The 25,495-nt window shown below is 34.7% G+C and overlaps 1 protein-coding gene across 2 annotated transcripts in view; it reads right to left on the bottom strand.

Moving 5' to 3' along the window:
• Positions 1 to 25,495, bottom strand: part of Chd1 (chromodomain-helicase-DNA-binding protein 1) — a 557,090-nt gene that overhangs the window by 105,387 nt on the left and 426,208 nt on the right. For both annotated transcript variants that reach the window (XM_090402402.1, XM_090402403.1), the window contains exons 31-32: positions 14,482 to 14,694; positions 1,994 to 2,134 (exon numbers count right to left, since the gene is read on the bottom strand). In XM_090402402.1, coding sequence (XP_090258528.1) covers positions 1,994 to 2,134; positions 14,482 to 14,694 — 354 coding nt within the window. The remainder of the gene's footprint in view (positions 1 to 1,993; positions 2,135 to 14,481; positions 14,695 to 25,495) is intronic.

The following is a 25,495-nucleotide window of genomic DNA, read 5'->3' as shown; positions in this document are numbered from 1 at the left end:
AACTGCTTTTCCCAAAGAACTAGTTTACATTTGAATGCCTTAACTTGGTCACACATGTTCATAATGATCTGATCTTTTCCTTGCAGTTTTAAATTTAAATCATATAAGTGTTTTGTTATATCAACCATGAAGGATAAATCTTGCAACCCCACTGTCAAAAAAACAGGCTCGTGTCTTGATTTTTAGTTATTAAGAACTGACATATTTCTTCTTTCAAGTCCCAGAATTGTTTAAAAATCTTGGAGCAGGATAGCCAACATACCTCAGTATAGTAGGACAAACCGGAATATTCGCTTAAGAAAACAGAGAACTGTCGCTGATTTAAGCCTCGAGATTTTATGAAATTAATGATTTTTTTAATAGATGTCAACACGTTTATTACTTTCACGCATAATACTTCTTGATGTATAATGCAATGCATATGATGAATCTTGGATCCGTCATAAATTTCACTTTGAATTTTTTGCAGTAATGCCACGAAACCATTGTTTTTTCCAGTCATAGAAGGAACTCCATCTATAGCTACAGAAGTTAATTTTGACAGAGGTAGATTGTATTTTTGCAGAAGTTCAAAAAGACAATTAAATATATCTTGTCCTGTACTAGTGTTATACATTGGTACTAGTTCCAATAATTCCTCAAAAATGTTGAAATCCGTGTCGCAAGCACGAAGAAACACAGCTAATTGAGCTACGCCCCCAATGTCCATACTCTCGTCACAGGCAATGGAAAAAGCTTTGAAACTAGATGATTTTGCTTTGATCTGAATACTTAAATTGTCGGCCAAATCAGTAATTCTTTCCGCAACTGTATTTCAAGACAAAGAGATTGTTTGAAAAGCCTTCATATTTTCAGGACAAATAATTTCTGCAGCTTTAATTAGACATTCCTTAATGAAATCACCTTCAGTAAAAGGTTTCGAGTGTTTAGCTATCAACTCCGACAAGACGTTGCTTGCATGCACCCCCGCTTCACTTTCTGGTGATACTTTAGTAAACATGAACTGTTATTTTTTCAGTCCCGACTTGAGCTCTTTCAACTTCTCGTCTCATTAATCCCTCGTAATTATCATATTTTGATTTATGTTGTTCATAGTGACGATTAATATTGTAAAACTTTGGTACACTGATAACATTATTACATATTGAGCAGATTATTTTATTTTTTACTTCACAGCAAAAATACTCCAATTCCCACTTTTCTTGGAAATTTCGATGTTCGTTAGCAATTTTTCGTTTATTACTATCACTTGGTTTCGATAGAGACATGCTGAATACAAAGGACTGATAAAAATTAATAATCGTTACCATAAAATAATAGAATATTTTAGTAAAAACTGATATTTTTTCTTGAACATCAACTTACCAGACACTAAATAACTGCACAAATTAATAAGTGTAACGTAAATAAACTTATTTTTCTTGTTCACCGAAAGCAAAATATTTCATGTTACACACACCAAACAAGACTGATGAGTAGATGTGGGCGTGGCACTGGCACGTGATAGTAGGTATATAATCGGCTGGTAGAAATAGTGGGGGAAACAGTTTGCTTAAGTGTAAAGGAAATGCATGCAAGACGCTATACGTAGTAAGCACTTTCATTGGCAAATTTGGCTGGTCAGAAAAAATATTCATTGCAGGCTGCAATCGGCCTGCGAGTTTGACACCCATGCTCTAGTGTGTACTACGTAATGCATTCATTACATACTGTGTGGATGTCTCCTCCTTATCTAGTTTTGCCCATTTGACCCAAAATTTTTTATAAAAATACCATATCTAACTTATGAGAAACTCTCAGTTGTAGGAAGAGAAGCAGAGGAAGAAGTCACTTTTAAGAAATACAAATGTATACTTTTAAGAAGTATAAATGTGTGATAATTATATTTTTCCAAAATATACTTCTAAGACAGTTATCAATTCATTAAGAAAAATATAAAAAATTTCATTAAAAAAACACTCTAATCATAATTGCAACTGAATATGGCACATACTTCAATAAATATAGAATTTTCCAAGTCACCACCCGAAGTATCAATAACCTGAGGCTCTGCATTAGCTGTATAATGCATAACAGGTGGTTCTTTCTTCTGCTCCTTTTTCTGTTTCTCTTTAGGTGCAGTCTCTGCTGAACCCTAGATGAAAAAGAAATCATACAACCTGAAAATGATCCATTTTGATTCCAAACTAATAGTAGAACCACCATTAAATTTTAAACTACTGCCATTAATACTTTTATACATACACTTATACTTACTTATACATAAATTGACTCCACCGTCCATCTCCATATTCAACCTACCATCCCCACCAAAAACTATGCCCAAGCAGCTGAAATGCCCTACTTGTTCTATAGGTTCTCCATTCAAAATGCAGTTGATATTTTCAATGCTTCTGCCTATTTGCATTGTCCATGTCCTGCCATTGCTGACCTTCATACCACACTCCCACTACAACAGCTACCCAATCCAGTTAGGGAATCCCGCAGACCTGCACTGGACACATTCAAAAGCACAACACCATCTGCATAAAGCAAAGAGCCGAGACCAACATATCCAAAGTGGTGTTGAGCCTGATGGCAGGCTTAACACCACTTTCCTTCACAATGTGATCCATATAGATAATGAATAATGTCAGGCTTAACACCACCTTCCATCACAATGTGATCCATATAGATAATGAATAACAGAGGGGACAATGCACATCCCTGCCCGACACTAGACCCAATATCAAACCATCCTCCCTCAAACAATATGGAAGCAAATAATGGAATAAATAAAGATGATTGGCAGGAAGATAGCTAAATATATTTATGCAGAATAAGACAAAAATTTGCCAAAACAATAAACTAGCAGTATGAGCCTTATTGAAGTGATCTCAATGGAGGTCCCCAAGCCGCTCAAAGCCACTTTTAGTCTTATTTCTTTAAATGGTGTAACTGTTTTTATAAGCATTTTTTTTTTTTTTTTGCCTGGCTCTAGGAGCTCCATTTTCTCCCCGCTTCTGCAGACCTCTTCAGAGAAGACTTTGGGGGAATCTTCCTCAAACCAACCAAAAATCTGCTATATGGTGACGATACTATAATGAAAAGTTCTTGGTTGGGAAGCATGATGTATCTGATTTAAATAACCTTCTTCAGTCTCTCAAATGGTTCCATCAAGATATGTATTTCACATTAGGATTAGAAAGAGTAAACTACCTTTTATTGTTCTTATTTCAAAAAATGAGACGGTGGCATTATATTGGATGTTTGTTGGAGACCCAATACTAGATGCTATCTTCATGCTTTGTCGCTTTACCATTCCTCCAAGAAAACAAGCATAATTCATATTCTGAAAAATATGAACTCTCTATTTTGAAAGATGGAGACAGATTGAAAGAAGAACTTCAGTTCTGTCTCCAACGCATGAATTGATACCTTTTCCAAAGGTATCTATTTTCAGATACCTCTTCTCTGCAAAATTCTGACATCCAATACAGACTTATTTCCATTCTACACTGGAAATCATTTTATCAAGAGACAGACCTACTTAAGAGCCATAAATATTAGACTAGCTTACAAATTTATCCATAGTTCCTTAAGGTCTTAAGACAATATTTTCATTTACAAACATCCAGGTCTTGTTTATAGAATTTCATGGTGCTGTGTTCTACTTTATGCAGATCAGACAAGCAGAAGTTTTGTAATCAAAACAAAACATCTCAGCAACAAGGCATATAAAAGAGATCTGGACTTGCACAAATCATGCCACTGAATGGGATATAATTCACCCTTCTCTATCTAGAAGAGCACTTCCTTTCACATTGAATTAATAAATCCTCTACTGTCATACATTCATGTGTTTCCCTTAAGATAAATCGGATTTTATCTTAAATGATGCCTGGAAACCACTCCTCTCATCTCTCAACAGACTTGAATTTAACCTTTTCAACAATCATACCCAAACAATCCTAAAAGACATGTGCCATACATAACCAGCACCTTGTTTTGATTAATATTCTAACAGTTTATTTGAGTTTTGTTTTTTAATTTTAATCCTTTTGTAATCTAGTACTCTAAATAGGTCACTGCAAAACTAGTTGGTGTATGATCTGGTTGTGTGATACCAAAGAACTATTAAATTTAGTATTTCATCACCGAGGGGATGATGGCTAAACAGAATGGGAAAAGAAAAGTTAATAAAATATTAGTTTAATGCCTGGATAATAGGGTAAAACCCAGAGGAAGACCAAAATCAAATAGACTGATGTAATTAGTATAACTGAGAAAACCGAAAAGTTAAGATGTGATACTATATTGCACAGAAATGAAGGAGAACTTTGAAAATCCCTGAAAGTCACCATAAGTAAAGCTGCTGAACACATTCACGTCAGGAAGTTTTATGGATGTTTATCATACCAACGGGACTTCCCATTATCATTTGTGTGCTGCTTCTGTGGCAGGCAGGCCAGCTCAACTGACACAAAGTTTATACAGCATGTTAGTTGCAACTGTTTCAGTAGAATTTTATTTGAAGTTAACATTGTGATCTGTCTTAATGACATCAAAGATTTCAAATGCAATTGAACAAAAGACTTATTTCATGAAATTGAAAATTTGGACATATGTTAAGACAGTTGTTTTTAATAGAATACTGTGTTTGGTGGTAAAAAAATGGTTTTGCTTGAGTCTATGCAACATAGTTTCTGTGGAATGTGTGTTTCATTAGGTAATGCCATTTTCATCCCAGTTGTCTCTAATTGCACTATCTATTGACATATATATTACACAACTGCAAATGTTTCAGTACTTTATTCAGTGATACAATAAAACTACTTGATTTTCTTGTATCTGTAGTATACTGGCTGTTCGGGAGGGCATGTTGTTGTTCACTATATAGGGATGGCTGCTTTTAGTCTTTGAACAGTATACACGTAGGGAGTAAAAATTTATCTCTCCCCAACAGAAATGTATATGGGGAAATCCACATGTTCTAGTGATGAGTTTCCAAAGCCGCTGTCAAAAAAACAGCATCTAATGAAGTTCGAATTTTCGAAGATATAGTAAATAAATCAGATGATGTCAATTGAGTATTGCATTTACAGAACAATTCTTCATCTGATGAGGAACATATTTCACAAAGTAAGGTTTCTGAATTTTCTCTTTCAAACAAATGGAATCCAGTAAGTAACATAGCAGTACTGGTTCAGGAGTACAGTACGAGAAGATGAACTACTTTTACCACGTGATGTGGAAAATCCATCTCATCAGATGAAGAAGTGTATTTTGCATTTACTGATGGAATAATGGAATTTATGGTAAAAGAAACTAAAAGATAGGCAGATCACTGTTTATCTACAACTCAGGATTGTGAACCAGTTAAACAAGGGAATTCCAAGAAATGGACACCTACATCCAAAGAAGAAATTTTTTGGAATCCTATTGCTTGTGGAAATAATACATGTTCAGGAAATATGTTTGTATGGTCGAACAATTCCATATATGGAAACTGGAGAATAAAGAATGCAATGTGCAGGGACAGATTTCTGCAACTGCTGAAGTATTGGCATTTTTGTATCAATGATATGGAGACTAGCAATAGTCTATATAAAATGCGAGAACTGCTAGAACAAGTTCTTTCAAGCTTTCAAAAAGCAGTTTTCCTGGAGAAAGAGTTGTAATTGACGAGAGTATGATTCCCAAGGGTGGGAGGCTGTTCTTTCAACAATATATTCCCAGCAAGACTCGTAAATATGGCATCAAAGTGTACAAACACTGTTTACCAGTTGGCTACACACATACAACATCTACATGTATTCAGGTAACGGTGACACAGTGAATGGTCAGGGCCATGCTCATTCCATCGCTTTGAAATTACTTGATGGTTTCTTGAATACAGGAAGGATTTTATTTGCAGATAATTTTATACAAGTTTGGCACTAGCTGAGGAACTTCACTTTAGTAGAACATTTCTCTGTAGAACAATCAGGAATATAGAGTTGGACTTCCAGCAGAAGTTATGTTGAAGAAACAGAAATGTAGAGAAATAATAGCCATGGAAAACAAAAAGGGCATTAAAATACTGAAATGGACTAACAAAAGATTAGTAACTATGTTGACAACTTACAGAGATCATCATCATTGTGAGTTAGTAAAGAGTACTCGTAAGAATAGAGTAGGGCAGCAAGTACAGAAACCAGATGCAGTGCTCAGCTATAATGCCACTAAAAAAGGTGTGTAGCTCTCTCAGACTAGATGGCATGTTATTATTCCACTCTCACAAAGAGAGTCAAGTGGTATAAAAAATTCCCATGGAAGTACTCTTTGGAAGAGCTCTTGCGAATATGTGGATTATTCTCAGAAAATTCAGTTCTAAAGGAAATATCTCCATTCTCCAATTCAGAGAAATAATCATAAAAGAATTTTTAGATACAGGAGAGACTATATCTAAAGAGATTACAATGAAAAGACAAATGGTTCATCAGTTAAGAAAAATGGATGGACGGCCATACAAGGTCAGTAAGCGCTGCAGAGAATGCTATCGAAAATTTCCAAGAATTGGTAGAAAGAAATTGGTGGATAAGAAATCTAAGAAGGCAACAACATACTGTATAAACCTTGATGGACAGCCTCCCATGTGTTTAATATGTTATAATGCAACTCATGCATACGAATAATTTATTACTTTTAAAATAATGTAATAATGTAGAGTCTATGGTATCCATAAATAAAATATCTATATAAGGAACAAATTACTTATGTATATATTATACTTCGATGTTAAAAACAGTGATCACTAGTAAATAAAAGGATTATCAGAAAATAAAGTGAAATATATAAAAAAGAGAAAGAAATACACATACCAAATAGAATAAATTATACAAGACGATTTGCTCCTCAATCAACCCACATGTATTTCTGCCACACCCACACGAATCACTTGATCAGCATTATTAGATCATAGGATAAGCTCCTCCCAATAGGTATTTACTGAGTTAGCAATGTATACAGTCACTCACTGTTTTTTATTGGTTAGTGATTTGTATTTCAGAAACAAATCCCTTTCCATCTATTCATAAGTTTCTTTCTTTTTTTTTTTTTTTTTTAATTATGCCCATCAAAATGTAAATATGCAAGTTTACAGTTTATAGCATGCATGGCCAACTTCATTCTATATGAGGGCCAATATATGATGAGTGGTAGCGTTACGGGTCACACACACTTAAATAAAAATAAACTCTCCATTTTTTCAAGGCAATAGTTATATGTATTGAATTACTATATTTGTTAAATCATTTTACTACTGGGAGAACAATATAAAATATTTGATTGATTTAAATATAAGTTATTAAATTAAATTTAATTACATATTTCTGTTTGTTTTTTTTTACATGTAATATGTTAGATCTGAAATAGGCGACTTCAATTTTACATGACGTCACCATTTCAGAATCTAACAATCAATAAAAAAAAATATATGTGCATACTTATCTTTTAGAGCAGTGTAACTATGTTTTTTTTTTTTTTTTGTAACAACATCTTGTATGATAAACTGTGAATTATGTGAATTTAAATTAATGTATCTATATGTCTAGCATGAATGTAAGTCAGCAAAAACGGACAGATATGAGAGAAATCATTAGTGAAATATTATAAATGAAAGAATGCGTATTATTCAGCAACATAGGGCAAAGATCACACTAATACTATAAGAGCAGCGTAAGCACCTGTGGGCATCACATCTGAGAAGACATCATGATGCATACGTTCCCGGAAATAAGAAGTCCCGTATGTTGATCGGTGAAGTCACCCGGCCTGAGACCAATGGGTGAGACAATAAGAGAAATTCAAACTCGGAAAGATGGCGCTCTAGGGGAGCGTATAAAACCTGTGACACAGAAGTAAATCACCCCCGTTTTTTCTTGTTCCTCCATTTCTCCTCGTGTGCTCCAAGAGTTCATCGCAGTTCAGCTCTCATTTTTGAGGGCTGACTTACGAAAAGTTTCGGCATGACACCGCAGATTTCGGCAAGATCAACCATAGGCCGTCAATGAGAAGGTCATCGACATAAAACCTTAGCAGAGAGATAGCGCCCAGCTCAGGCGAGCACGTGTAACCCACGTGGCGATAAGATCGAGACAACCAGAATCGTAACAAAGAAGGAAGGACGGAAGAAAACCGATAAAGAATAGATAAGTACTCTCACTTGTTCTAGCCCCTTTTGAGAATGCATCTTAAAATTTGTAATGGAAGAGAGAGAGAGTGAAGAACTAAGATTTATGTAAATGAGTATATGCTTTTGAAATGAACTTTAAGAACTTTCAGTTAGACAGAGATTCTGTCGTAATTAATCCGAGAGAGATTATTTATGTGCTAAAATGCCTAAATGTCCAATTGAGCTGTAATTAAGAATGTATTATATGTTGAGTTATTGAATTTGCTAACATTTTGAAGTCAATGCATAATGGTTTTAAGAGTGAAAGAATGGTAGAAGCTTAAATCAGATTTGATAACTACTTTAACTTGTATGGCATTATATAATGAGTTTAATAAATATTTTGATAACTTACTTACATGTGTTTCTGATCATGATGACTGACCCTTCATAAAACATCGAACCTGTGATCATGTGTGTGTGCGGGGATACCCCAATTGAAAATAGTAGGGCACGACTGCAAATAAAATAAGCCAGAGAACCCAAGGCTTCTAAGAATTCAACTAACATTATTAGTGGCACCTGATATTCTATGATTACCCTAAAGGCTGAGTTTATCTCTAACCTTAAGGCCCAGGCTGGCACAGATAAAAAAAATAAATTTTGCCTGAGTGACCAGGATAACTCATGGAATTCAAGGAACAGGTAATTTCTGGTGGCCCTTATAAGGTTAAATTACATAAGAAAAGGTATAAGAGAAGTGAGACATAACATTAATATTAATATTAATGAAGATCACATAACAATGGTGCAACTGACTTAACAAAGAGGTACATGCGATAGAATTTGATATAGCGGCTGAAGTAGGAAAGGATAAAGTTAAATATATTGCCTCAATATATCAATATCAGAGATATACGACGCAACAAATACAACTTAATGAGAACACTGAGGGCGTTCATGAGCAGCAACAAATTCATCAAAGTCGATTTTCAACGATGATGACGATATTCGTAACAAATTCTGAAGGTGATTCCGTGTTGAGAATACAAATTATTTCAGCCATCAGAAATAATGAATATAACTAGTATATCAATCAGAAAATCTGCGGTCGAAACTAATAGCTAACTTGATAATATATATAATTTAATATAGTTTTTATCCAGGCCGTGGGCCACACAAAATCACAGTATGGGCCGCATGCGGCTCACAGGCCTGCTGCTGGCCACCTATGGTTTATAGGATCACATATTCTTCATTCCACTCCAAGATACTTATAACACAATCACACATATAATATCACAGATGTAAATTATTCATAATCCATTTTACAGTACCGAAAGTATTTTTATTCATGCCTATTCTTTCTCTTCTTTATATCTGCTATTCTTTACATCTTTTAGTAAATCAAGTATAGTAACTAATAACTGGATGGTGGCGCTAGTGTCCTTGGTAAATGTGGCGGTCGAGTTTAGCTAGTCTAGAAAACGTGTTTTTAAAGTTAAATATAGTGTGGCTTTTTGTCACAAATTGTGCTAAAATTGTGCATCGGTTAGAAACAAGTGTCCTTCAGTGGTATTATTGTTTAGAACTGTGGTGTATATATTGTGTTTTCACTGCCGTTTGTATCACTATATCAACGTGTAAAGATGGCGTCCAACAAGAAACGTACGTCAGCGGCGCGCAGGACTTCTACTACTACACGAAAGGCTGGCTCAGCGTTAGATTTTTCGCAATGGATGCGTTGCGGAAACTGCTACATGTATGCACCGAAAAATGTGAAGGATCTGTGGTCGGTCTGGCAAAATGAAAAGAAAGAAAATGTCGACGTATGTGAGAAGTGTCGGGATAGGCTGGAGCGTTTAGGAATGGAAGCTGACATCGGGACCGTAGCGGAAGAACTTCGGCGGGAGTTTATGAAAATGAAAAATGACCTTCATCTTCTTCATGAGGAAGTGGAAGTGATTGGTAAGGAGATACTGGAAGTTAAAGCTGAGTTTAATGTGTTAAACAGAGAAATTAGGACTATAGAGATTACTTTAGCTGAAGTAACTAGAACAGGATTACATATGGGTGAGTCTTTGGTGAATGACTCAGTAATAAATAGTATGGGAGTGATTGGGAGTCAACATAATAAAACCACAAGTAGCCAAGAAGAAATGAGATGTAGTGAGAGTGGGGGGGTAAGTAATAGAGAGTTGAGTAATGAAGCTGGGAGAGTCATGCTGAATAGTGTAGAGAATGAGTCCATGAGTGTGAACTTGAATGAAGTTAATAGTGGTAAAATATATGGTGATTCTATGATTAAGGGTATGGAGAGTGGTATGCATGAGGAGTGCTTGGCTGATGGTACAATAGAAAGAGTGGCTTTAGCAATAAAGAGAGGGCATGAAACAGACAAGATGATAGTTATGGTGGGTACGAATGACCTGAGAGGTAGTATAAATCGGGTAGGAAAAGATTTAAGAACATTATTAGATATTGTGAAGAGGAAAAGTGTCAATGGGAGAATAGTGTGTGTGCTGCCTCGTTTTGACAATTACGAGTTAAGTAGACGAGCAATGATAATGAATGATATGATTGCAAGAATGTGCAGAAAAAGAGGTCTGGAGTTTGTTGATGTTTGGAGTGTGTTTGAAGGAAAAAGGCAGTTGTATGCTAGAGATGGACTGCATCTTAACATGGAAGGACATAAGAGATTGAAGAAGTTATTGTTTTCTGAACAGGTTGAAGTTATTGGGCAAGGAAACTAATATTGAAAAGGTTGAGTGTAAGAGAGAGAAACTTTAGCACTGATTGTGTATTTATTGATCCTTATAGGCAGAATAAATTGCAGAAGAGAGGGAAAAAAAATCGGCATAGGACTACAGTAGTTAGTGACTTATATATCAGTTCTAAAGCCGGTACAAGATCTAGAGGGAATCTGCAATTTTTGTATACCAATGCTAGAAGCATTAGAAATAAGAGAGAAGAATTTTTGGCATTAGTCAGTGAAATCTCACCAAAAGTTGTAGGCATTAGTGAAACTTGGCTGTCAGCAGAAGATGTGGTCACTGGAATTGAATGTGATGGGTACAGTATTTTCAGGGAGGATAGAGAAGATAGAACAGGAGGAGGAGTACTGTTGATGATAGCTGATGTGTTGCAGCCAAAGAAAGTAGTATATCATGATGATAGACATGTGAATGAGAGTTCATTTGAGGCAGTCTGGTGCGAAATAGTGACCAACGCAACCAAATATACAGTTGGATGCTGCTATAGGCCAGGGAGTACAGGGGGAGATATTGAATTCATGCATCAGCAACTTAGTGCAATGAGTGAAGGCTTAGTGATTATTATGGGGGATTTTAATTATGGTGATATCAATTGGAAGGAGGAAATATCACGTAGCAAAAAGGAAATGGAGTTCATACATCTGCTACGAGATAATTACTTGAAACAGCACGTAACTGAAGGGACACGTGGTGTGAGAGTGTTGGACCTGGTTATTGGTTCAGAGGTTATATGCTTAAGTAAGGTGACCTCGTTACCTCCAGTTGGTGAAAGCGATCATGTGGTATTGACTTGGGAGGTTGCAAAATCTGTGGATTTTTCTATTAAGAAGCGGTATGTACGAAACTACAGGTTAGGCAATTATAACAAGCTTCGGAGTGAGCTTGCAGCCATCCCATGGCAGAACATATTGCAAGGGAAAGATGTTAGCAGTGCTTGGGATAAAATCAGCGGGTATCTGAGGAAAGCAATATCAGATTGTGTCCCCATGGTCAGGAGGTCAAACAAGGCAGGCATTAGATGGATGAGCAGTAGTATCAAGCTTGAACTACAAAAAAAGAAAATGTTATGGAGAATTTACAAGGAGAAGGGCGATCAGGACACCCATGAGCAGTACAAGGCTCAAGCTAGGAAGGTTACCAGCATAGTAAGAAAAGCTAAATCAGATTATGAGAAGACCTTAGCCAAAGAGATCAAGGGTAATCCCAAAGAGTTCTTCCGCTATGTGGCAAGTAAGAGGAAGAATGACTTCGGAAGGATAACCTTAGTGGGTGCTGATGGTATTGAGGTGACAAAATCAGATGTAATAGTCGAGTTACTGAGTGATCACTTCTCAAAAGTCTATCACCCAAGTGAGGATATCTCTATACCTATAGCAATACCTAATGTGAGAATTGAAGCTAAAGAATCAGAGGTATTAAATATATTGCGAAACTTAAATGCAAACACTGCGGTAGGCTTAGATGGAATATCAGCTCGGGTGTTGCGTGAATGTGCAAATGAATTGTCAACCCCTCTTACCTGGATATTTAATTTAAGTTTGAACTCTGGTATGGTCCCTAGGGAGTGGAAGTTAGGCAAAGTGGTTCCTTTGCATAAGGGTGGCTCTAAAACTGCAGTATTGAATTACAGACCAATCACCATCTCAGGAGTAGTGGTAAAAGTATTGGAAAAGTTGGTTAAAGACAAAATTCAAGAATGGGTGGATCAGGATATGATACTCTATAGAGGCCAACATGGTTTTGTTAAAGGTAGATCCTGCCTTAGCAATCTATTAACTATCCATAATAGAATAACATCAGAGTTGGACAAAGGAACTGGCTACACAGTGGTACTTCTGGATTTTGCTAAGGCTTTTGACAGGATACCCCATAGAACACTGTTACGCAAATTGGAGCAGATGGGAATGGATATTAAATTGGTGATATGGATAGGAGAATGGCTCAGGGAGAGATACCATAAGGTGGTGTATGGAGGAGCCGAGTCCAGAATGAGGCAGGTGACCAGTGGTGTGCCTCAGGGCTCTATGCTTGGGCCAATGTTGTTTAATTTGTATATAAATGATATAGGAAACGGCTTAAAGGGAGATATTCAGTTGTTTGCTGATGATGCAAAGTTGTGTAGTGCAATAAAAAATCAAGCTGATGTTGAAAGTTTGCAGGAGGATTTAAATAAGCTGATAAAATGGGCAAAAGAAAATGGATGTCAGTTCAATGTGGAAAAGTGTAAAGTCTTGCATTTTGGGATTAAAAGATTACCAGCTGTGTACTACATCGATGGAAAGGTACTCCAAGAGATTGATGAGGCTAGGGACTTAGGGGTATTGGTAGATAAGGAGATGAAGTTCAGAGGACACATTGCTAAGGTGTCCAAGATTGCACATAGGATTACTTGGTTGTTGAGGAACACACTGACATCCAGAGATAAAGAGGTTATTATTCCCCTTTATAAAGCATTGATACTTCCACATTTGGATTACTGTGCTCAGGTCTGGTCACCTGGATTCCTTGGAGATGAGGAGGCCGTGGAGAGGGTTCAGAGAAGAGTGACCAAGTTGGTGAGTGATATAAAAAATGCTCCCTACATTGATAGATTGAGAGCTTGTGGATTGCAGAGATTGGTTGATAGGCGAAGAAGAGGGGATATGATAGAAACATTCAAATTACTAAAAGGTTTTTATAGGATTGATGCAGGGGAAATGTTTCAGCTGTGTGATAGTGATGGAAGAACAAGAGGTCATCTCTGGAAATTAAAGAAGAGTGTGGTTAACAAAGGTGTCAGAACAAGGTTTTTTGCCTGGAGGGTGGTGAATGAGTGGAATTCATTGCCTGACTTTGTTGTGAGCTCTTCATCTGTAAATGAATTCAAGAAGAGATATGACAGATATTGTTTTGCTAGCTTGGGTCTCCCGCGATGAGTCTACTGACTCCATGGAGATACCCGTAATAATAATAATAATAATAATAATAATAATCAATTATATTGTTATCTTTAATTATTGTTTTTAATATATTCTGAAAAAGAACATTCTGTTTCACACAGAATGTTCTTTGATTGTAACTAATCCGCAATGCAGGATTAGTTACAATCGAAGAAACTGTCGAAAAGTGAAGAATCCGACAATACGCAGGAATGAAAATGGTGGAAAATTTGCTCACTTCGCCAGGTGGTTAAGTTTGTGGTGAGTGAGCTACTATTGTCCCAACGTGAAAGTATTAAAATAAACTAAGCACTATAACAAATTATTTCTGTGGACCCACAAATTGCTGTAGACTGAACTGTGCTATAATGAAATATAATAATAGACACCTCAGTCAGCAGCATCCATGATCTTCAGGTGGAAAGACAAACTTGCTAGGATATAGGAACTATCAGCTACACCAGAGTTGGATGGTACCTGCAAGGGGGTGACAAATTCTGCATAAAAATCTTAGAAAAGTTATTGATGGCAAGGTTAATAGCTTCTGAAATATGTACAAAAAATAATAAATAAAATTTTCAATACAATTTTAATTACAATACAAATTTAATAAAAAAAAACGATACAAATATTAACAGCTTATATATAAGAATACCTTTTTGTTCTTTGTTTTTTGAGATTTTTCCTTGTCTTTTTTTTTGCCTTCTTTCTTTTTCTTTTTTGTAAGGGAATCGGCATCACCTCCAGCTGTTGCTTTCATTTGTGGAACTATTCCTTCTGCTGGTGACAACTTTGACTTTGTATCTCCACCTTCCTGTAATTTAGATCTTTTTTCTTTTCTAGGTTTTGCATTTCGAGCAGATGTCTGCTGCTTAAAAAAAAATATTTAATTTTTAAAATATCAGTACTTTGGTATTCTTTGAAGTGTAACATATGATATATTTAACTCAGTCATATATTAAAATAGGGCATGGACTAAGAAATGATTAGTTAACTTTCTGAAGTTGTATATTTTCAGCAAGATTGTTTATGATTTAAACTGAAAACTGAAGCTCATTTAAAAAAAAACAAAAAAAAAAAAAAACATTACCATGTTTTCATTCTCTAATGACAGTTGGGAATGCTGCTTGCTAGAGTCAACTTTTTTTTTGTCCAATAAGTAAGATGATAGTAATTATGCAATTTGAATTTTTATAGCTGGTAGTAGTATCAGTATTTCATGCAAAATAATAGTATGTGTTATTCGTTAAAGAAGAAGAAAGAGATGAATAAAAGTTGAAATATAACTTAAGAAATGGCAAGCATATAATGGTGTATACATTCACTGGGATTCAAAATACAATACAAATTTATCCCTTGTTTAAACATTTTTTTTTTAAACTTCACTGAATTTATGTGCCTATATCCATGAAAATTGTTTGGTGACCAGGATGTAATCCTGGTCACCAAAATATTTTCATGGATACAAAAGTAAAATTATGGATGTGTATATAGATAGACAAAACAACATTATTTAATGAGCCTGTGTAGCTCAATGGATGTGGCCTTTGCACACCACAGAACTTGGCTGCATGAAGGAAGACTTGATTTCAAATCTAGTCAGCGACTACAGGAAATTTTTCTAAGCCTTTTTTCGACCAGTTCCCGAGTTAATCGATCTCTGGCATTGGCAAGCTGGTTTTTTCTCCCAGAAACTAGGGTTTTTCGTCCCATAAACTCAAGAAAATTGACCGTAGAACCCACACTATTTCAGACATTAAATATATTGTGTTAGGGACCACGAGATGGCAGCACTTTTTTAGCTGTCTCTTCACTGCATGCCCCTTAATTAGCGATAGCCTTGGGCCAGCTTTCTCTGATTGGGTACCAGTGGAGACTGAAATGCCCACTCAGTCTCCAAAAGTTAGATTGGGCTAAAATGGCCACACCTACTCCCTATATGGGAATAAAAAGGCGTTAGCTGATTTTTATTATTATTATTTAAAGTCTTTTCTTTCTTTCAGTTAAGCAACAATTTCATCAATATAAGAACCTCAGTATCCACATAGGTTAGTGTTTCTTACTATGCTTAACCCCCCACCTATTCTTTTAAGATATGTTTTTGTGGAATTTTTGATTCATCTTCATTGCTACTTTTCCCTTTTTTCTTTTAACCAACTTACATTTTTGGATTTCATAAGTTTCATCTCATTCTTTATAATAGTTCTACATTATTTCATTCCTTAAATGTATATTATTTTTCTTTCTTAATGAATACCATTCACTAGTTATGTCGAGTTAGCATGAATACTGTACATGAGTATATGCATATGGTACAATACTATAATCAAGACATTCTCAATGCACAGATAATAATCCAAGTAAAACTTTTTTTTAAAAAATTACAATTAATGGTTCTTACCGAAGATGATGATTTAATACCCATATGAGACTACCATGTGATTATGGAAGAACTGAAGTAGTTTGGAAAAGTTTGTATTTCCAGAGAAAGATCGCCAAATTATCAACCCACCACTAACAGTATTGATGTGGTATATGTTTCAACCTCTTGTGGGTGAGGTATCATAAAAAAATAAAAAAATCTGCAAAAACCTTTTGCTCCCCAAAGGGATTAGGTGAGGCAGTGTTACCACTATCTAACTTGAGACTGAGGGGAAGTCAATCTCCACTAACCAATCAGAAATAGCTGGCCCAAGACTAGTCACTAACTTTAAACAGCATCCAGTGAGGAGAGGCAGACAAGTGCCACCATCTTGTGGGCCTTAATTAATGCAATATCTTATTGCCTGAAATAGGGTTGGTTCTATGGTTGATTTTTTTGATTTTATGGGACAAAACCTGAGTTTCTGGGAGAAAAGTCCACTTGCTCATGACAGAGATTAACTAACTTGGGAACCAGTTGAAGAAAGGGTTAGAAAAAGTTCCTCTAGTCAGTGACTAGAATTGAATTCGGAACATATTTCTTCAGCTGGCCTAGCGCTATGAATGCAAATGCCATAGCATTAGGCCTCATAAAAAAGAGAACATTATTAATTATTATGTAATGATATGCATATAATTATCAGTTTCTTCAGGAGAATAGTGACCAAATTCTTTAATAAAGCTGTCATAAATATAAAGAGAAGCATAATGAAGTGATAGAAAACTTATTCTAAATGTCCAAACAAGCATCATTTATAAGATAGTCTCTGAATCTTACAAGTATGAAAATTGATCTGAAATAATCATAAAAGAAACATTTCATAACAGCATTCTTTTATAGTGACATCATTCAATAGCAGAACTGAAACTGGAGCCATTCTGACTTATGCAGTGAAGTAATTTTATTATATAATTCTCTTTTGTTTAGGTTTGCCAACAAAAAAATGGTCAAACAGAAGTGAACACTAAGATGATTTAACAAATTTTTATGTGGATCCTAATGCATTATACTATTTTAATAGCAGATTTCATTACATTTTATCTGTTCAGAGTAGGGCTATTACTTTACATATACTGTTTGAAATGTTTTGCCAAATTTTAGTAAGGATCTCGGGCACCAAATTCAATAAAATTCACCAACCAAGATCTGAGGAATAATAAGCATATGAAGGAATGGACAAAATACATTTAACAGATGCAGTGCATTTTGTGAAATACACCTAATAACAATTAGGTTTGCAGAATGAAAATGATGATTAACTCTTTGGTATTGTTTATACATTTCTAATTAATCACTATTCATTCTGCTCTTAAATTAAGATAAAACTAACCAAAGGGCTTAGCAACATTTCCTGGAAAAAATATGAAACCATTTCTGCATGAATAATCTTCTAACATTTTTAATCAACAGAAAATTAATCTCTGGGTTACCTCTTCACTATTTACGAGATTGATGCTTTAACTAAAGATATGGAAGATGCAGTTTCTTCTAGATTCTATTTTTTTATTATATAATTATTATCAAGAGAGGTATTCATGACCTTCCTGTACAAAAATTGCTAATACATTAAGATCTGAAGTTTTGTATAGAACTAATATTCCAAACTTAATGCTACTATAAATGAATCTCTAGCTATTCAGAAGTTTGGTTATTATTATGGCCAACAAAGGAAGAGCAATGTATCACAATTACTCAGAATATCATAATAAGATGTCCCTATTACTAAAAGATTGCTTTTTAACGATCCTACCAAACTGTAAATCATAAGGTTGAATACAATTCTGGACAATGTGACATTATGCACCACACATGATGTATCTAATGACACACACCTTTCATGGGAGACCTCCAGGAATTCATAGATTGTCCTGTACCCCATCTTCCAAGACAGAATCGTTTCTTGTTATTTTTACAAAATGTCCATTTTTACAAGAAGATATATTCATAGTCCATCTAGCCAGAAAGTTGGCACGATTAACAACGTTGTCCATCAAGCATACATTGTTAAATGTCCAAGATGTTTCCCAAATAACTGTTGACTGAAAATTCAACTTTTGTTCCTATTCAAAAACTAGCTTTCCACCTCCTACTATAGAGAAAGTGTAACCATGATTTCTTCCAAGAACATAGAGAATTCTTTGCTCATGTAATATATGGAATTCTATCTTTGAATTAATGTGGTTTAAGTAATACAAGTTTAACATTATTCACTGAGAGTATAGAAGAGCAAAGTCAAGGAAACTAAAGTTATTAGGGTAGATGTGGGTATGTGTGTGTGTATATATATAAATATATGCAAGCACCCATAAGGCAAGTGCATATGAACGTCACGAAAAAAATTACCAGAATATAGTATTTCAAGTGAAAATTTTGAATGGAGTAGTCAACACATGGTGTACAGGTAGTTGGGGACCAAAGAGGATGCAATAGTATGTACAATGATGCCAGAAGCATCAGGAATAAGAGGGTAGAGTTTTTGGCATTGGTTGGTGCAACCTCACTAAAAGTTATAGCATTAACCCCTTAACATACAAAGATGTCTGTGACATGTCTTTTGTTTATTGCACCAAAATTGAATTTGAATTTTGGTTTCACATATAAATACAACCGAATATAGACACTAGACAATCTCGTACCTATTTCCTTTCAGCCGAGAAAAGTTGACAACGGCGTGTATCGGCTATTTTGTTTGCATTTGCACAAATCCAGCAAATCACCCTCCCCCAAAACATTGACAGAAAAACTACTGTTTTCAGATTTTTAATTGGTACGTTAAGGGGTTAATGAGATTTGAATGACAGTAGTATCAATGAATTCCACTGAAGGATATCACCACATTTTTGGATTTTCTTACAAAATGAAAGATAAAATAAATATCTAATATCCAATATCTAGATAAAATAAAACAAAATAAAGAAATAGAAATAGAATGATATTCATCATCAAAAGGATATAATAGTACTACATGAAAAATTTACATCATTAGTAACTTCCTATCTACAATTTTCCTCCAAATAAGTCTGTTACTTGTCAAGATGCCAATATTACCAGATCTTATATTTCTATCGTCTAAGGCACTTTGTACTGTATCAATCCACCTATATCTTGGTCTTCCTCTGGGTCGTTTTCCTGCCAACCAGACAGAGAACACTTGTTTTGCTAATCTTTCCTCGCCCATTCTGTTTAAGTGACCATACCACCTGAGATTAGCTCTCCTAACGCATTCCTGGATGCTAACATCAAGTTCTTTCTAATATCCTCGTTTTTAATATGATATTGCCACTGATGCCATCTGTTCACACCTCCAATCGTTCTCAGGAGTCTCATATCTGCAGTCTCTAGTCTTTGGTCAAGTGTTTTACTTCTGACCCAGCTCTCAGATCCATAATTTAAAACTGATTTGAACACTGTCTTGTATACAGCTAATTTAGTGTTACGACCAATTTCTCTCTTATTCCATATGAATTTATTCAATTGACTTCCTACCATACCAGATTTGCTGATTCTGTTGACTATTTCTATATTTAATTTACCATCTTCACTAAAAATCATGCATAAGTAGCTGAAATGTTTTACTTGTTCCATTCAAAACACAGTTGACATTTTCAATGCTTATGCCTATTTCATTGTCTTTGTCTTGTTATTGCTGACCTTCATACCATATCTATTACAACAGTTATTCAATTTAGTCAGTGAATCTTGCAGACTTGTAGCAGATTTATTTAGAAGTATAACATCGTCCGCATAAAGCAACGAGCAGACATTAACATCTCCAATTTTGATATCATGTTTAATACCACTATCCTTCATAATGTGATCCATATAGATAATGAATAATAGAGTGGATAATGTACATCCTTATCTCACACCAGATTTAACATTATACCATCTTCCGGTACTTCTTTCAATTCTAACTGCTGACTTACAACTCAAATAAAGATAAGTATTGCTTGATATAATGCCCCATTGACACCATAGAACTGTAGCATATTGAATAGCTTCTTCTCTCTTGGCACCTTGTCATATGCCGTTTCCAAATCGACAAAACGTAAATACAGATCTTTGTTATATTCCCATGATTTCACCACTATTTGTCATAAACTAAAGATCTGATCCTGACAGCCTCTATTTGACCTGAATCCAGCTTGTTCTTCACCAAGCTTTTCTTCCATAATTCTTCTCAACCTTTTCTCAAGTATACTTGCATATATCTTACCAGGAACACTCAGTAGGGAAATACCTCTGTAATTCTCACATTCAGTTTTATTTCCCTTTTTATAAATATGGGTACAATTAGAGTTCTACTCCAATCATTGGGAATTCGTCCCTCTGTCCAGGCATTCTGAACTATGCAGTGCAGCCACTGCATAGACTTTTATACCACCATACTTCAGCATTTCTGGTCAAATATCATCTACTGCCTTTCCACATTTCAAGCCTTTAATGGCTTTTTCTACTTCAGGTATGGATATGTATTCCTGACTGCATGCCTGGTCAGTGTTTTTTAAAACTGTGCTGTCATCACTGCTTGTTTCATTTAGCAGTTTTTCAAAGTAATTACTCCATACTTCAAGGATATCTTTTTCTTCCATTTTCATGTCACCTTTATCATCTCTAACTCCTTTTACAGAACTCTTTCCTCCATTCCTGGCTAGTTTTACACAGTTTTTAGCTGTCTTACATTTGTCTCTGTATTCTCTAAGAGCACAAGCTGACTTATTTGCCAGGAACTTTTGATATGCTTTCTTCTTTTCCTTCACTGCCACTTTAACTTCCCGTGTCCACCATGGAGTTCTAATTTTTCTATCCTTGCAGACAACTTCATCACATGCCTCTAGCTGAATCAATCAGAGTTTTCTTCAAGGCATGCCCCAGAATCTCCAAGGTTTGGTTCCTGTTCTCAAACTCTTTCATTTTTTGTTCAATAATCTTTGTGTATTTTATTCTACAGTTCACATATGAGGGCTGCAAAACTTTATTTGCTTTAAAACTTTCTTACATGTTATTCTTTTCAATATGAAATTCAATTTTATCCTGCTTAAGACTAAATAGTGATCGCTTCCAATTTCAAATCCTCTGTACACTCTGGTGTCCTGCACCAATGAGAAAACATTATTATCAACAATAACATAGTCAATGAGACTTTTCTTATTCCTTGCCTCTTCTCTCCATGTGAATTTGTGCACATTTTTATGTTGGAACATGGTGTTAGTAATAACCAGTCCATGTCCTGAGAAGAAATCCAACAGATATCTGCCATTATTATTAGCTTTGCTCTTTTCACCAAATTTTCCCAAAACATTTTTGTATGTCTGACAATCATTTCCTACTCTGCTATTTAGATCCCCCAACAAGGACCAACCTTTCTTTTTTCATCATGTCAGTTGCTTTCTCTAAAGCCTGAAAAAATTCCTCCACTTCTACCTTAGTAGTAGTACCTTCTGTGGTACTATAGGCACAAATGTCTCATTGTCCAGTTCCCCAATCTCATATTTGCCCACATCACTCTACTTGAGACTGCCTGCCATTCAAGAAGATTAGCCTTGTATTTCGTGTTGAATACTATGGCTACTCCTTCTTTTCTTTGATTGTCATTGCCTGAATATAACATTTTGTATTTATTGCTCAGAAAGATCTCACCAGTTTTTGTCTTTTTTTGTTTCAGTCATCTCTATTATGTCGATCTGGTACTTATCTAATTCCTCAGATAGCTCCATTTCTTTGAAATTCAGGCTTCTTATGTTGATAGTACCGATCTTTAACTCTGGTGATGTTGAGTTGGGGTGTGTTTTCAGATTTGTTCCAGTAGGTGACTTTTTGCTGTTCGCCCTGGTTCCCTGGCGAAAACAATGAGGGCCTTGTTTAACCAGGCGATGCTCCAGCCGGCATGAAATTTGTCATGTTGTACCATCATTTTGTATTTTGGTTTAACCAATAAGAATACAATTTGGTCGGCTAAATCTCAAATTGCCAGCCCATCCTCGTTCATTCAGTATCTAGGTAGATACCCAACAGGGTGCACCACGAGAAGGTGAGGATTGGACATTAGGTCAGAAGCCCTGGTCGGTTCTCCACATTCTTTTAAAGGCTATGTGGAAAAAACTGAAGATCTGGGATGATACAATCAAAGAAATAATCAAAAAGAAAAAAGAAGCCTATCACAAATGTTTAAGCAGTAAAAGATTAAAGATGAAATAGAATATAAAAGAATAAGATCCATAGCTAAAAGAGAAGTCAGAAAAAAACATAGAGAATCATGGAACAAATTTTTTCTAATTTACAACATGATTTATATAAAATAAGACCCAATGTACATAAGATTTTGAAACACTTAAATGCAGATACCAAAGAAAACATAAAATTAAACACTGAATTGAAATTAGAAGAATTTCTAAATTACTACGCAGAACTGTGGATAGATAAATATTTTAAAAATGACAAGCGTCAAACAATTAACGAAAATGAAAAGGAAATAACTAAAGAAGAATTAGAAATCAGCCTGAAAGAAACAAGAAACGGAAAATCACGTGGAGAAGATAAGCTAGGTTCAGAACTATATAGATATGCATGAACAAGATTTAAAGAAAGACTCTTATTATTTTTAAATAAAATTTATTCAACTGGTATCCCCCCAATAGAATGGAAAAAAGCAATTGTGATTCCTATCTTTAAAAAGGTAATAGAGATTATCCTAAAAACTGTAGAGGTATCAATATACTAAATTCCTGATATATAGCAGAATTTTAAATAGCAAACTAATGAAATATTCCGAAAACTTTATTTTAGAAGTACAGAATGGATTTAGAAAAGGATGACCATGTATAGACCCGGCCTTTTGCCTAAAATTAATAATAGAGAAAAGAAGAGAATACAATTTAGAATCACACATATTGCATTTATTGACTTTGAAAAAGCATTTGATAAAGTTAAAAAAAACATTATTTAACATAATAAAAGAAAGACAAATACCAAATAATATCTTAAAAGCTATCACAACTATATATGAAAATAATAAAATACAAATAAGATTAAATCATGAGCTATCATATACGAGAGAGATAAACCAAGGGGTCCAACAGGGATGACCTCTCTCGGCAACTCTTTTTAATATCTACTTAAACGAAATAATAATAAAATGAAATAAAAATTTACATCAAGGAATTAAACTTTCTCCTACAGTAAACTTAAACACTCTCCTCTTTGCCGACGACCAAATAATAATTACGAATTCTGAAGATAACTTACAGATAGCTATTTTAGATCTAAATGAGATATCCAAAGATTATGGTATGATAATATCAACAGAAAAATCAAAAACTATGGCCTTTAACAGACAAGATCCAGCAAGAACTACAATAGTAATAGATAACAAGATCTTAGAACAGGTGAATTCATTTAACTACCTAGGATATATGATCACATATGAAAATGAAAAAGATATAAACGTAAAAATTGCAAAATATTTAAAAATAACAGATGTAATTAACTCTATATTTAAACCAAACCTAGTTCAAAAACAAACCAGACTAAAAGTATACAATACATTAGCCCTACCAGTCTTAATGTATGGAAACAAAATCTGGACAATAAAACAAAAAAGACAAACAAAGATTAATAACAGCAGAAATGAAGTTTATGAGAAAAACTGCAAAGTATACCCTATTTGATCACAAAAGAAATGAAGAAATTATGAAAGAATTAAACCAAGAACCAGTAATAGAAAAAATTAAAAAATATAAACCTAAATAGACGGAACACATTCAAAGAATGAAATTAGAAAGATTACCAAAACAAGCCATTAGGAAAAAGAAAATCAGGACGTCCTTTTAAACGATGACGGCCATGCTAGGCCTAAATCCTCGATATGCATGATGATGATGATGATAATGAATGACAGTAGTATCAATGCCTTCCACTGATGGATATCACCACATTTTTGGATGTTCTTACAAAACGATGGAGTCATAGAGATAGGTGTCTACAGAAAACAGGATATTTACATGCCAGCTCATTTAACTAACCAAAACAATACTAGGTGTCATCACAATCTTAAAAAATCAGGCCTTAGGAATTATTAAGCATGATGAAACAATTTTTTTTCTCTTGTTGAACTGATTCCTTCTAAATGGCTATTCAGGAAGGTTATTAAAAAAAAATAATAAAAAAAAATCTCCAATAAACTGGCCTGTACATCTCCAGAAATTAATGACAAAAGCATTATTTCTTTACCTTGCATATATGTAACATCAAGACATATAGCAAGTCTTTTAAATACGGTTAACATCGAAACTGCCTTCAAACCAGTCCATATTTTACAAAACTTCCTACATTTGCTAAACACAAATGTTCTATTTGTAAAATACCTGAGGTATATAGGATCTCGTGTTCTTATGCAAGCTTCAAATCACTCAGATGGGAAGAAGTTTCAAAATCTGAAGAAAATAAGGACATAAAATGAAAGGAAAAAAGTGGTCTTCCTGCACACAGATCTTTTCTGAACATCATGATACAGATTGGCTATCTACTTCCATGTGATACTCAGAAGAAAATCTTTTTCTACTAGAATGTTAAAGGAGTATTCTTGAAGTGATTCGTTCACATGGAACCTTGAACAAAAACCAAGGTCTTATACTGTACGAAATCTGTAAACCTTTCATTCATTTTGTGTAACGTACAAGACCTCTCTTATGCATAATTACCTGAAGACAAACAACACATGCACCACACATGATGTATTTAATGACATGCATGATTAGATTATTATATTATCAACTATGTTCATTTAAAATAACATTTGTTAAGTGTGCTGATGTTTTCATACGTTCTTTACTGCCTTTCCTGATGACGATTATATCAGCTGGAATTGAAGCTCACCTAATTTTTGTAATAAAATCTGTGAGCCTTACTCTGCGTTATTTATTTCTCGATTTAAAAATCAAGATGTAAGTGAATAAATGTTGGATTTCTGCTCAGGACATGGACTGGTTATTACTAACACAATGTCCCAACATAAAAATGTGCACAAATTCACATGGAGAGAAGAGACAAGGAATAAGAAAAGTCTCAGTGTTTGTTATTGTTGATTGTGATGTTTTCTCCCTGGTGCAGGATACCAGAGTGTACAGAGGATTTGAAATTGAAAGTGATCACCATTTAGTCTTGAGCAGCATAAAACTGAATTTCATATTGAAAATTCAGTTTTATTTAGCTAGTTTTACACTATGTAAAACTAGCTAAACAAAAGTCA

Source organism: Typopeltis vanoorti, chromosome 13, assembly GCF_054136105.1.
Source record: "Typopeltis vanoorti isolate ZY-2024b chromosome 13, IOZ_Tvanoo_1.0, whole genome shotgun sequence".
In the NCBI taxonomy this organism is placed as follows: domain Eukaryota; kingdom Metazoa; phylum Arthropoda; class Arachnida; order Uropygi; family Thelyphonidae; genus Typopeltis; species Typopeltis vanoorti.
The sequence above is the reverse complement of the archived record's forward strand: the minus strand, read 5'-3'. Positions and strand labels throughout refer to the sequence as shown.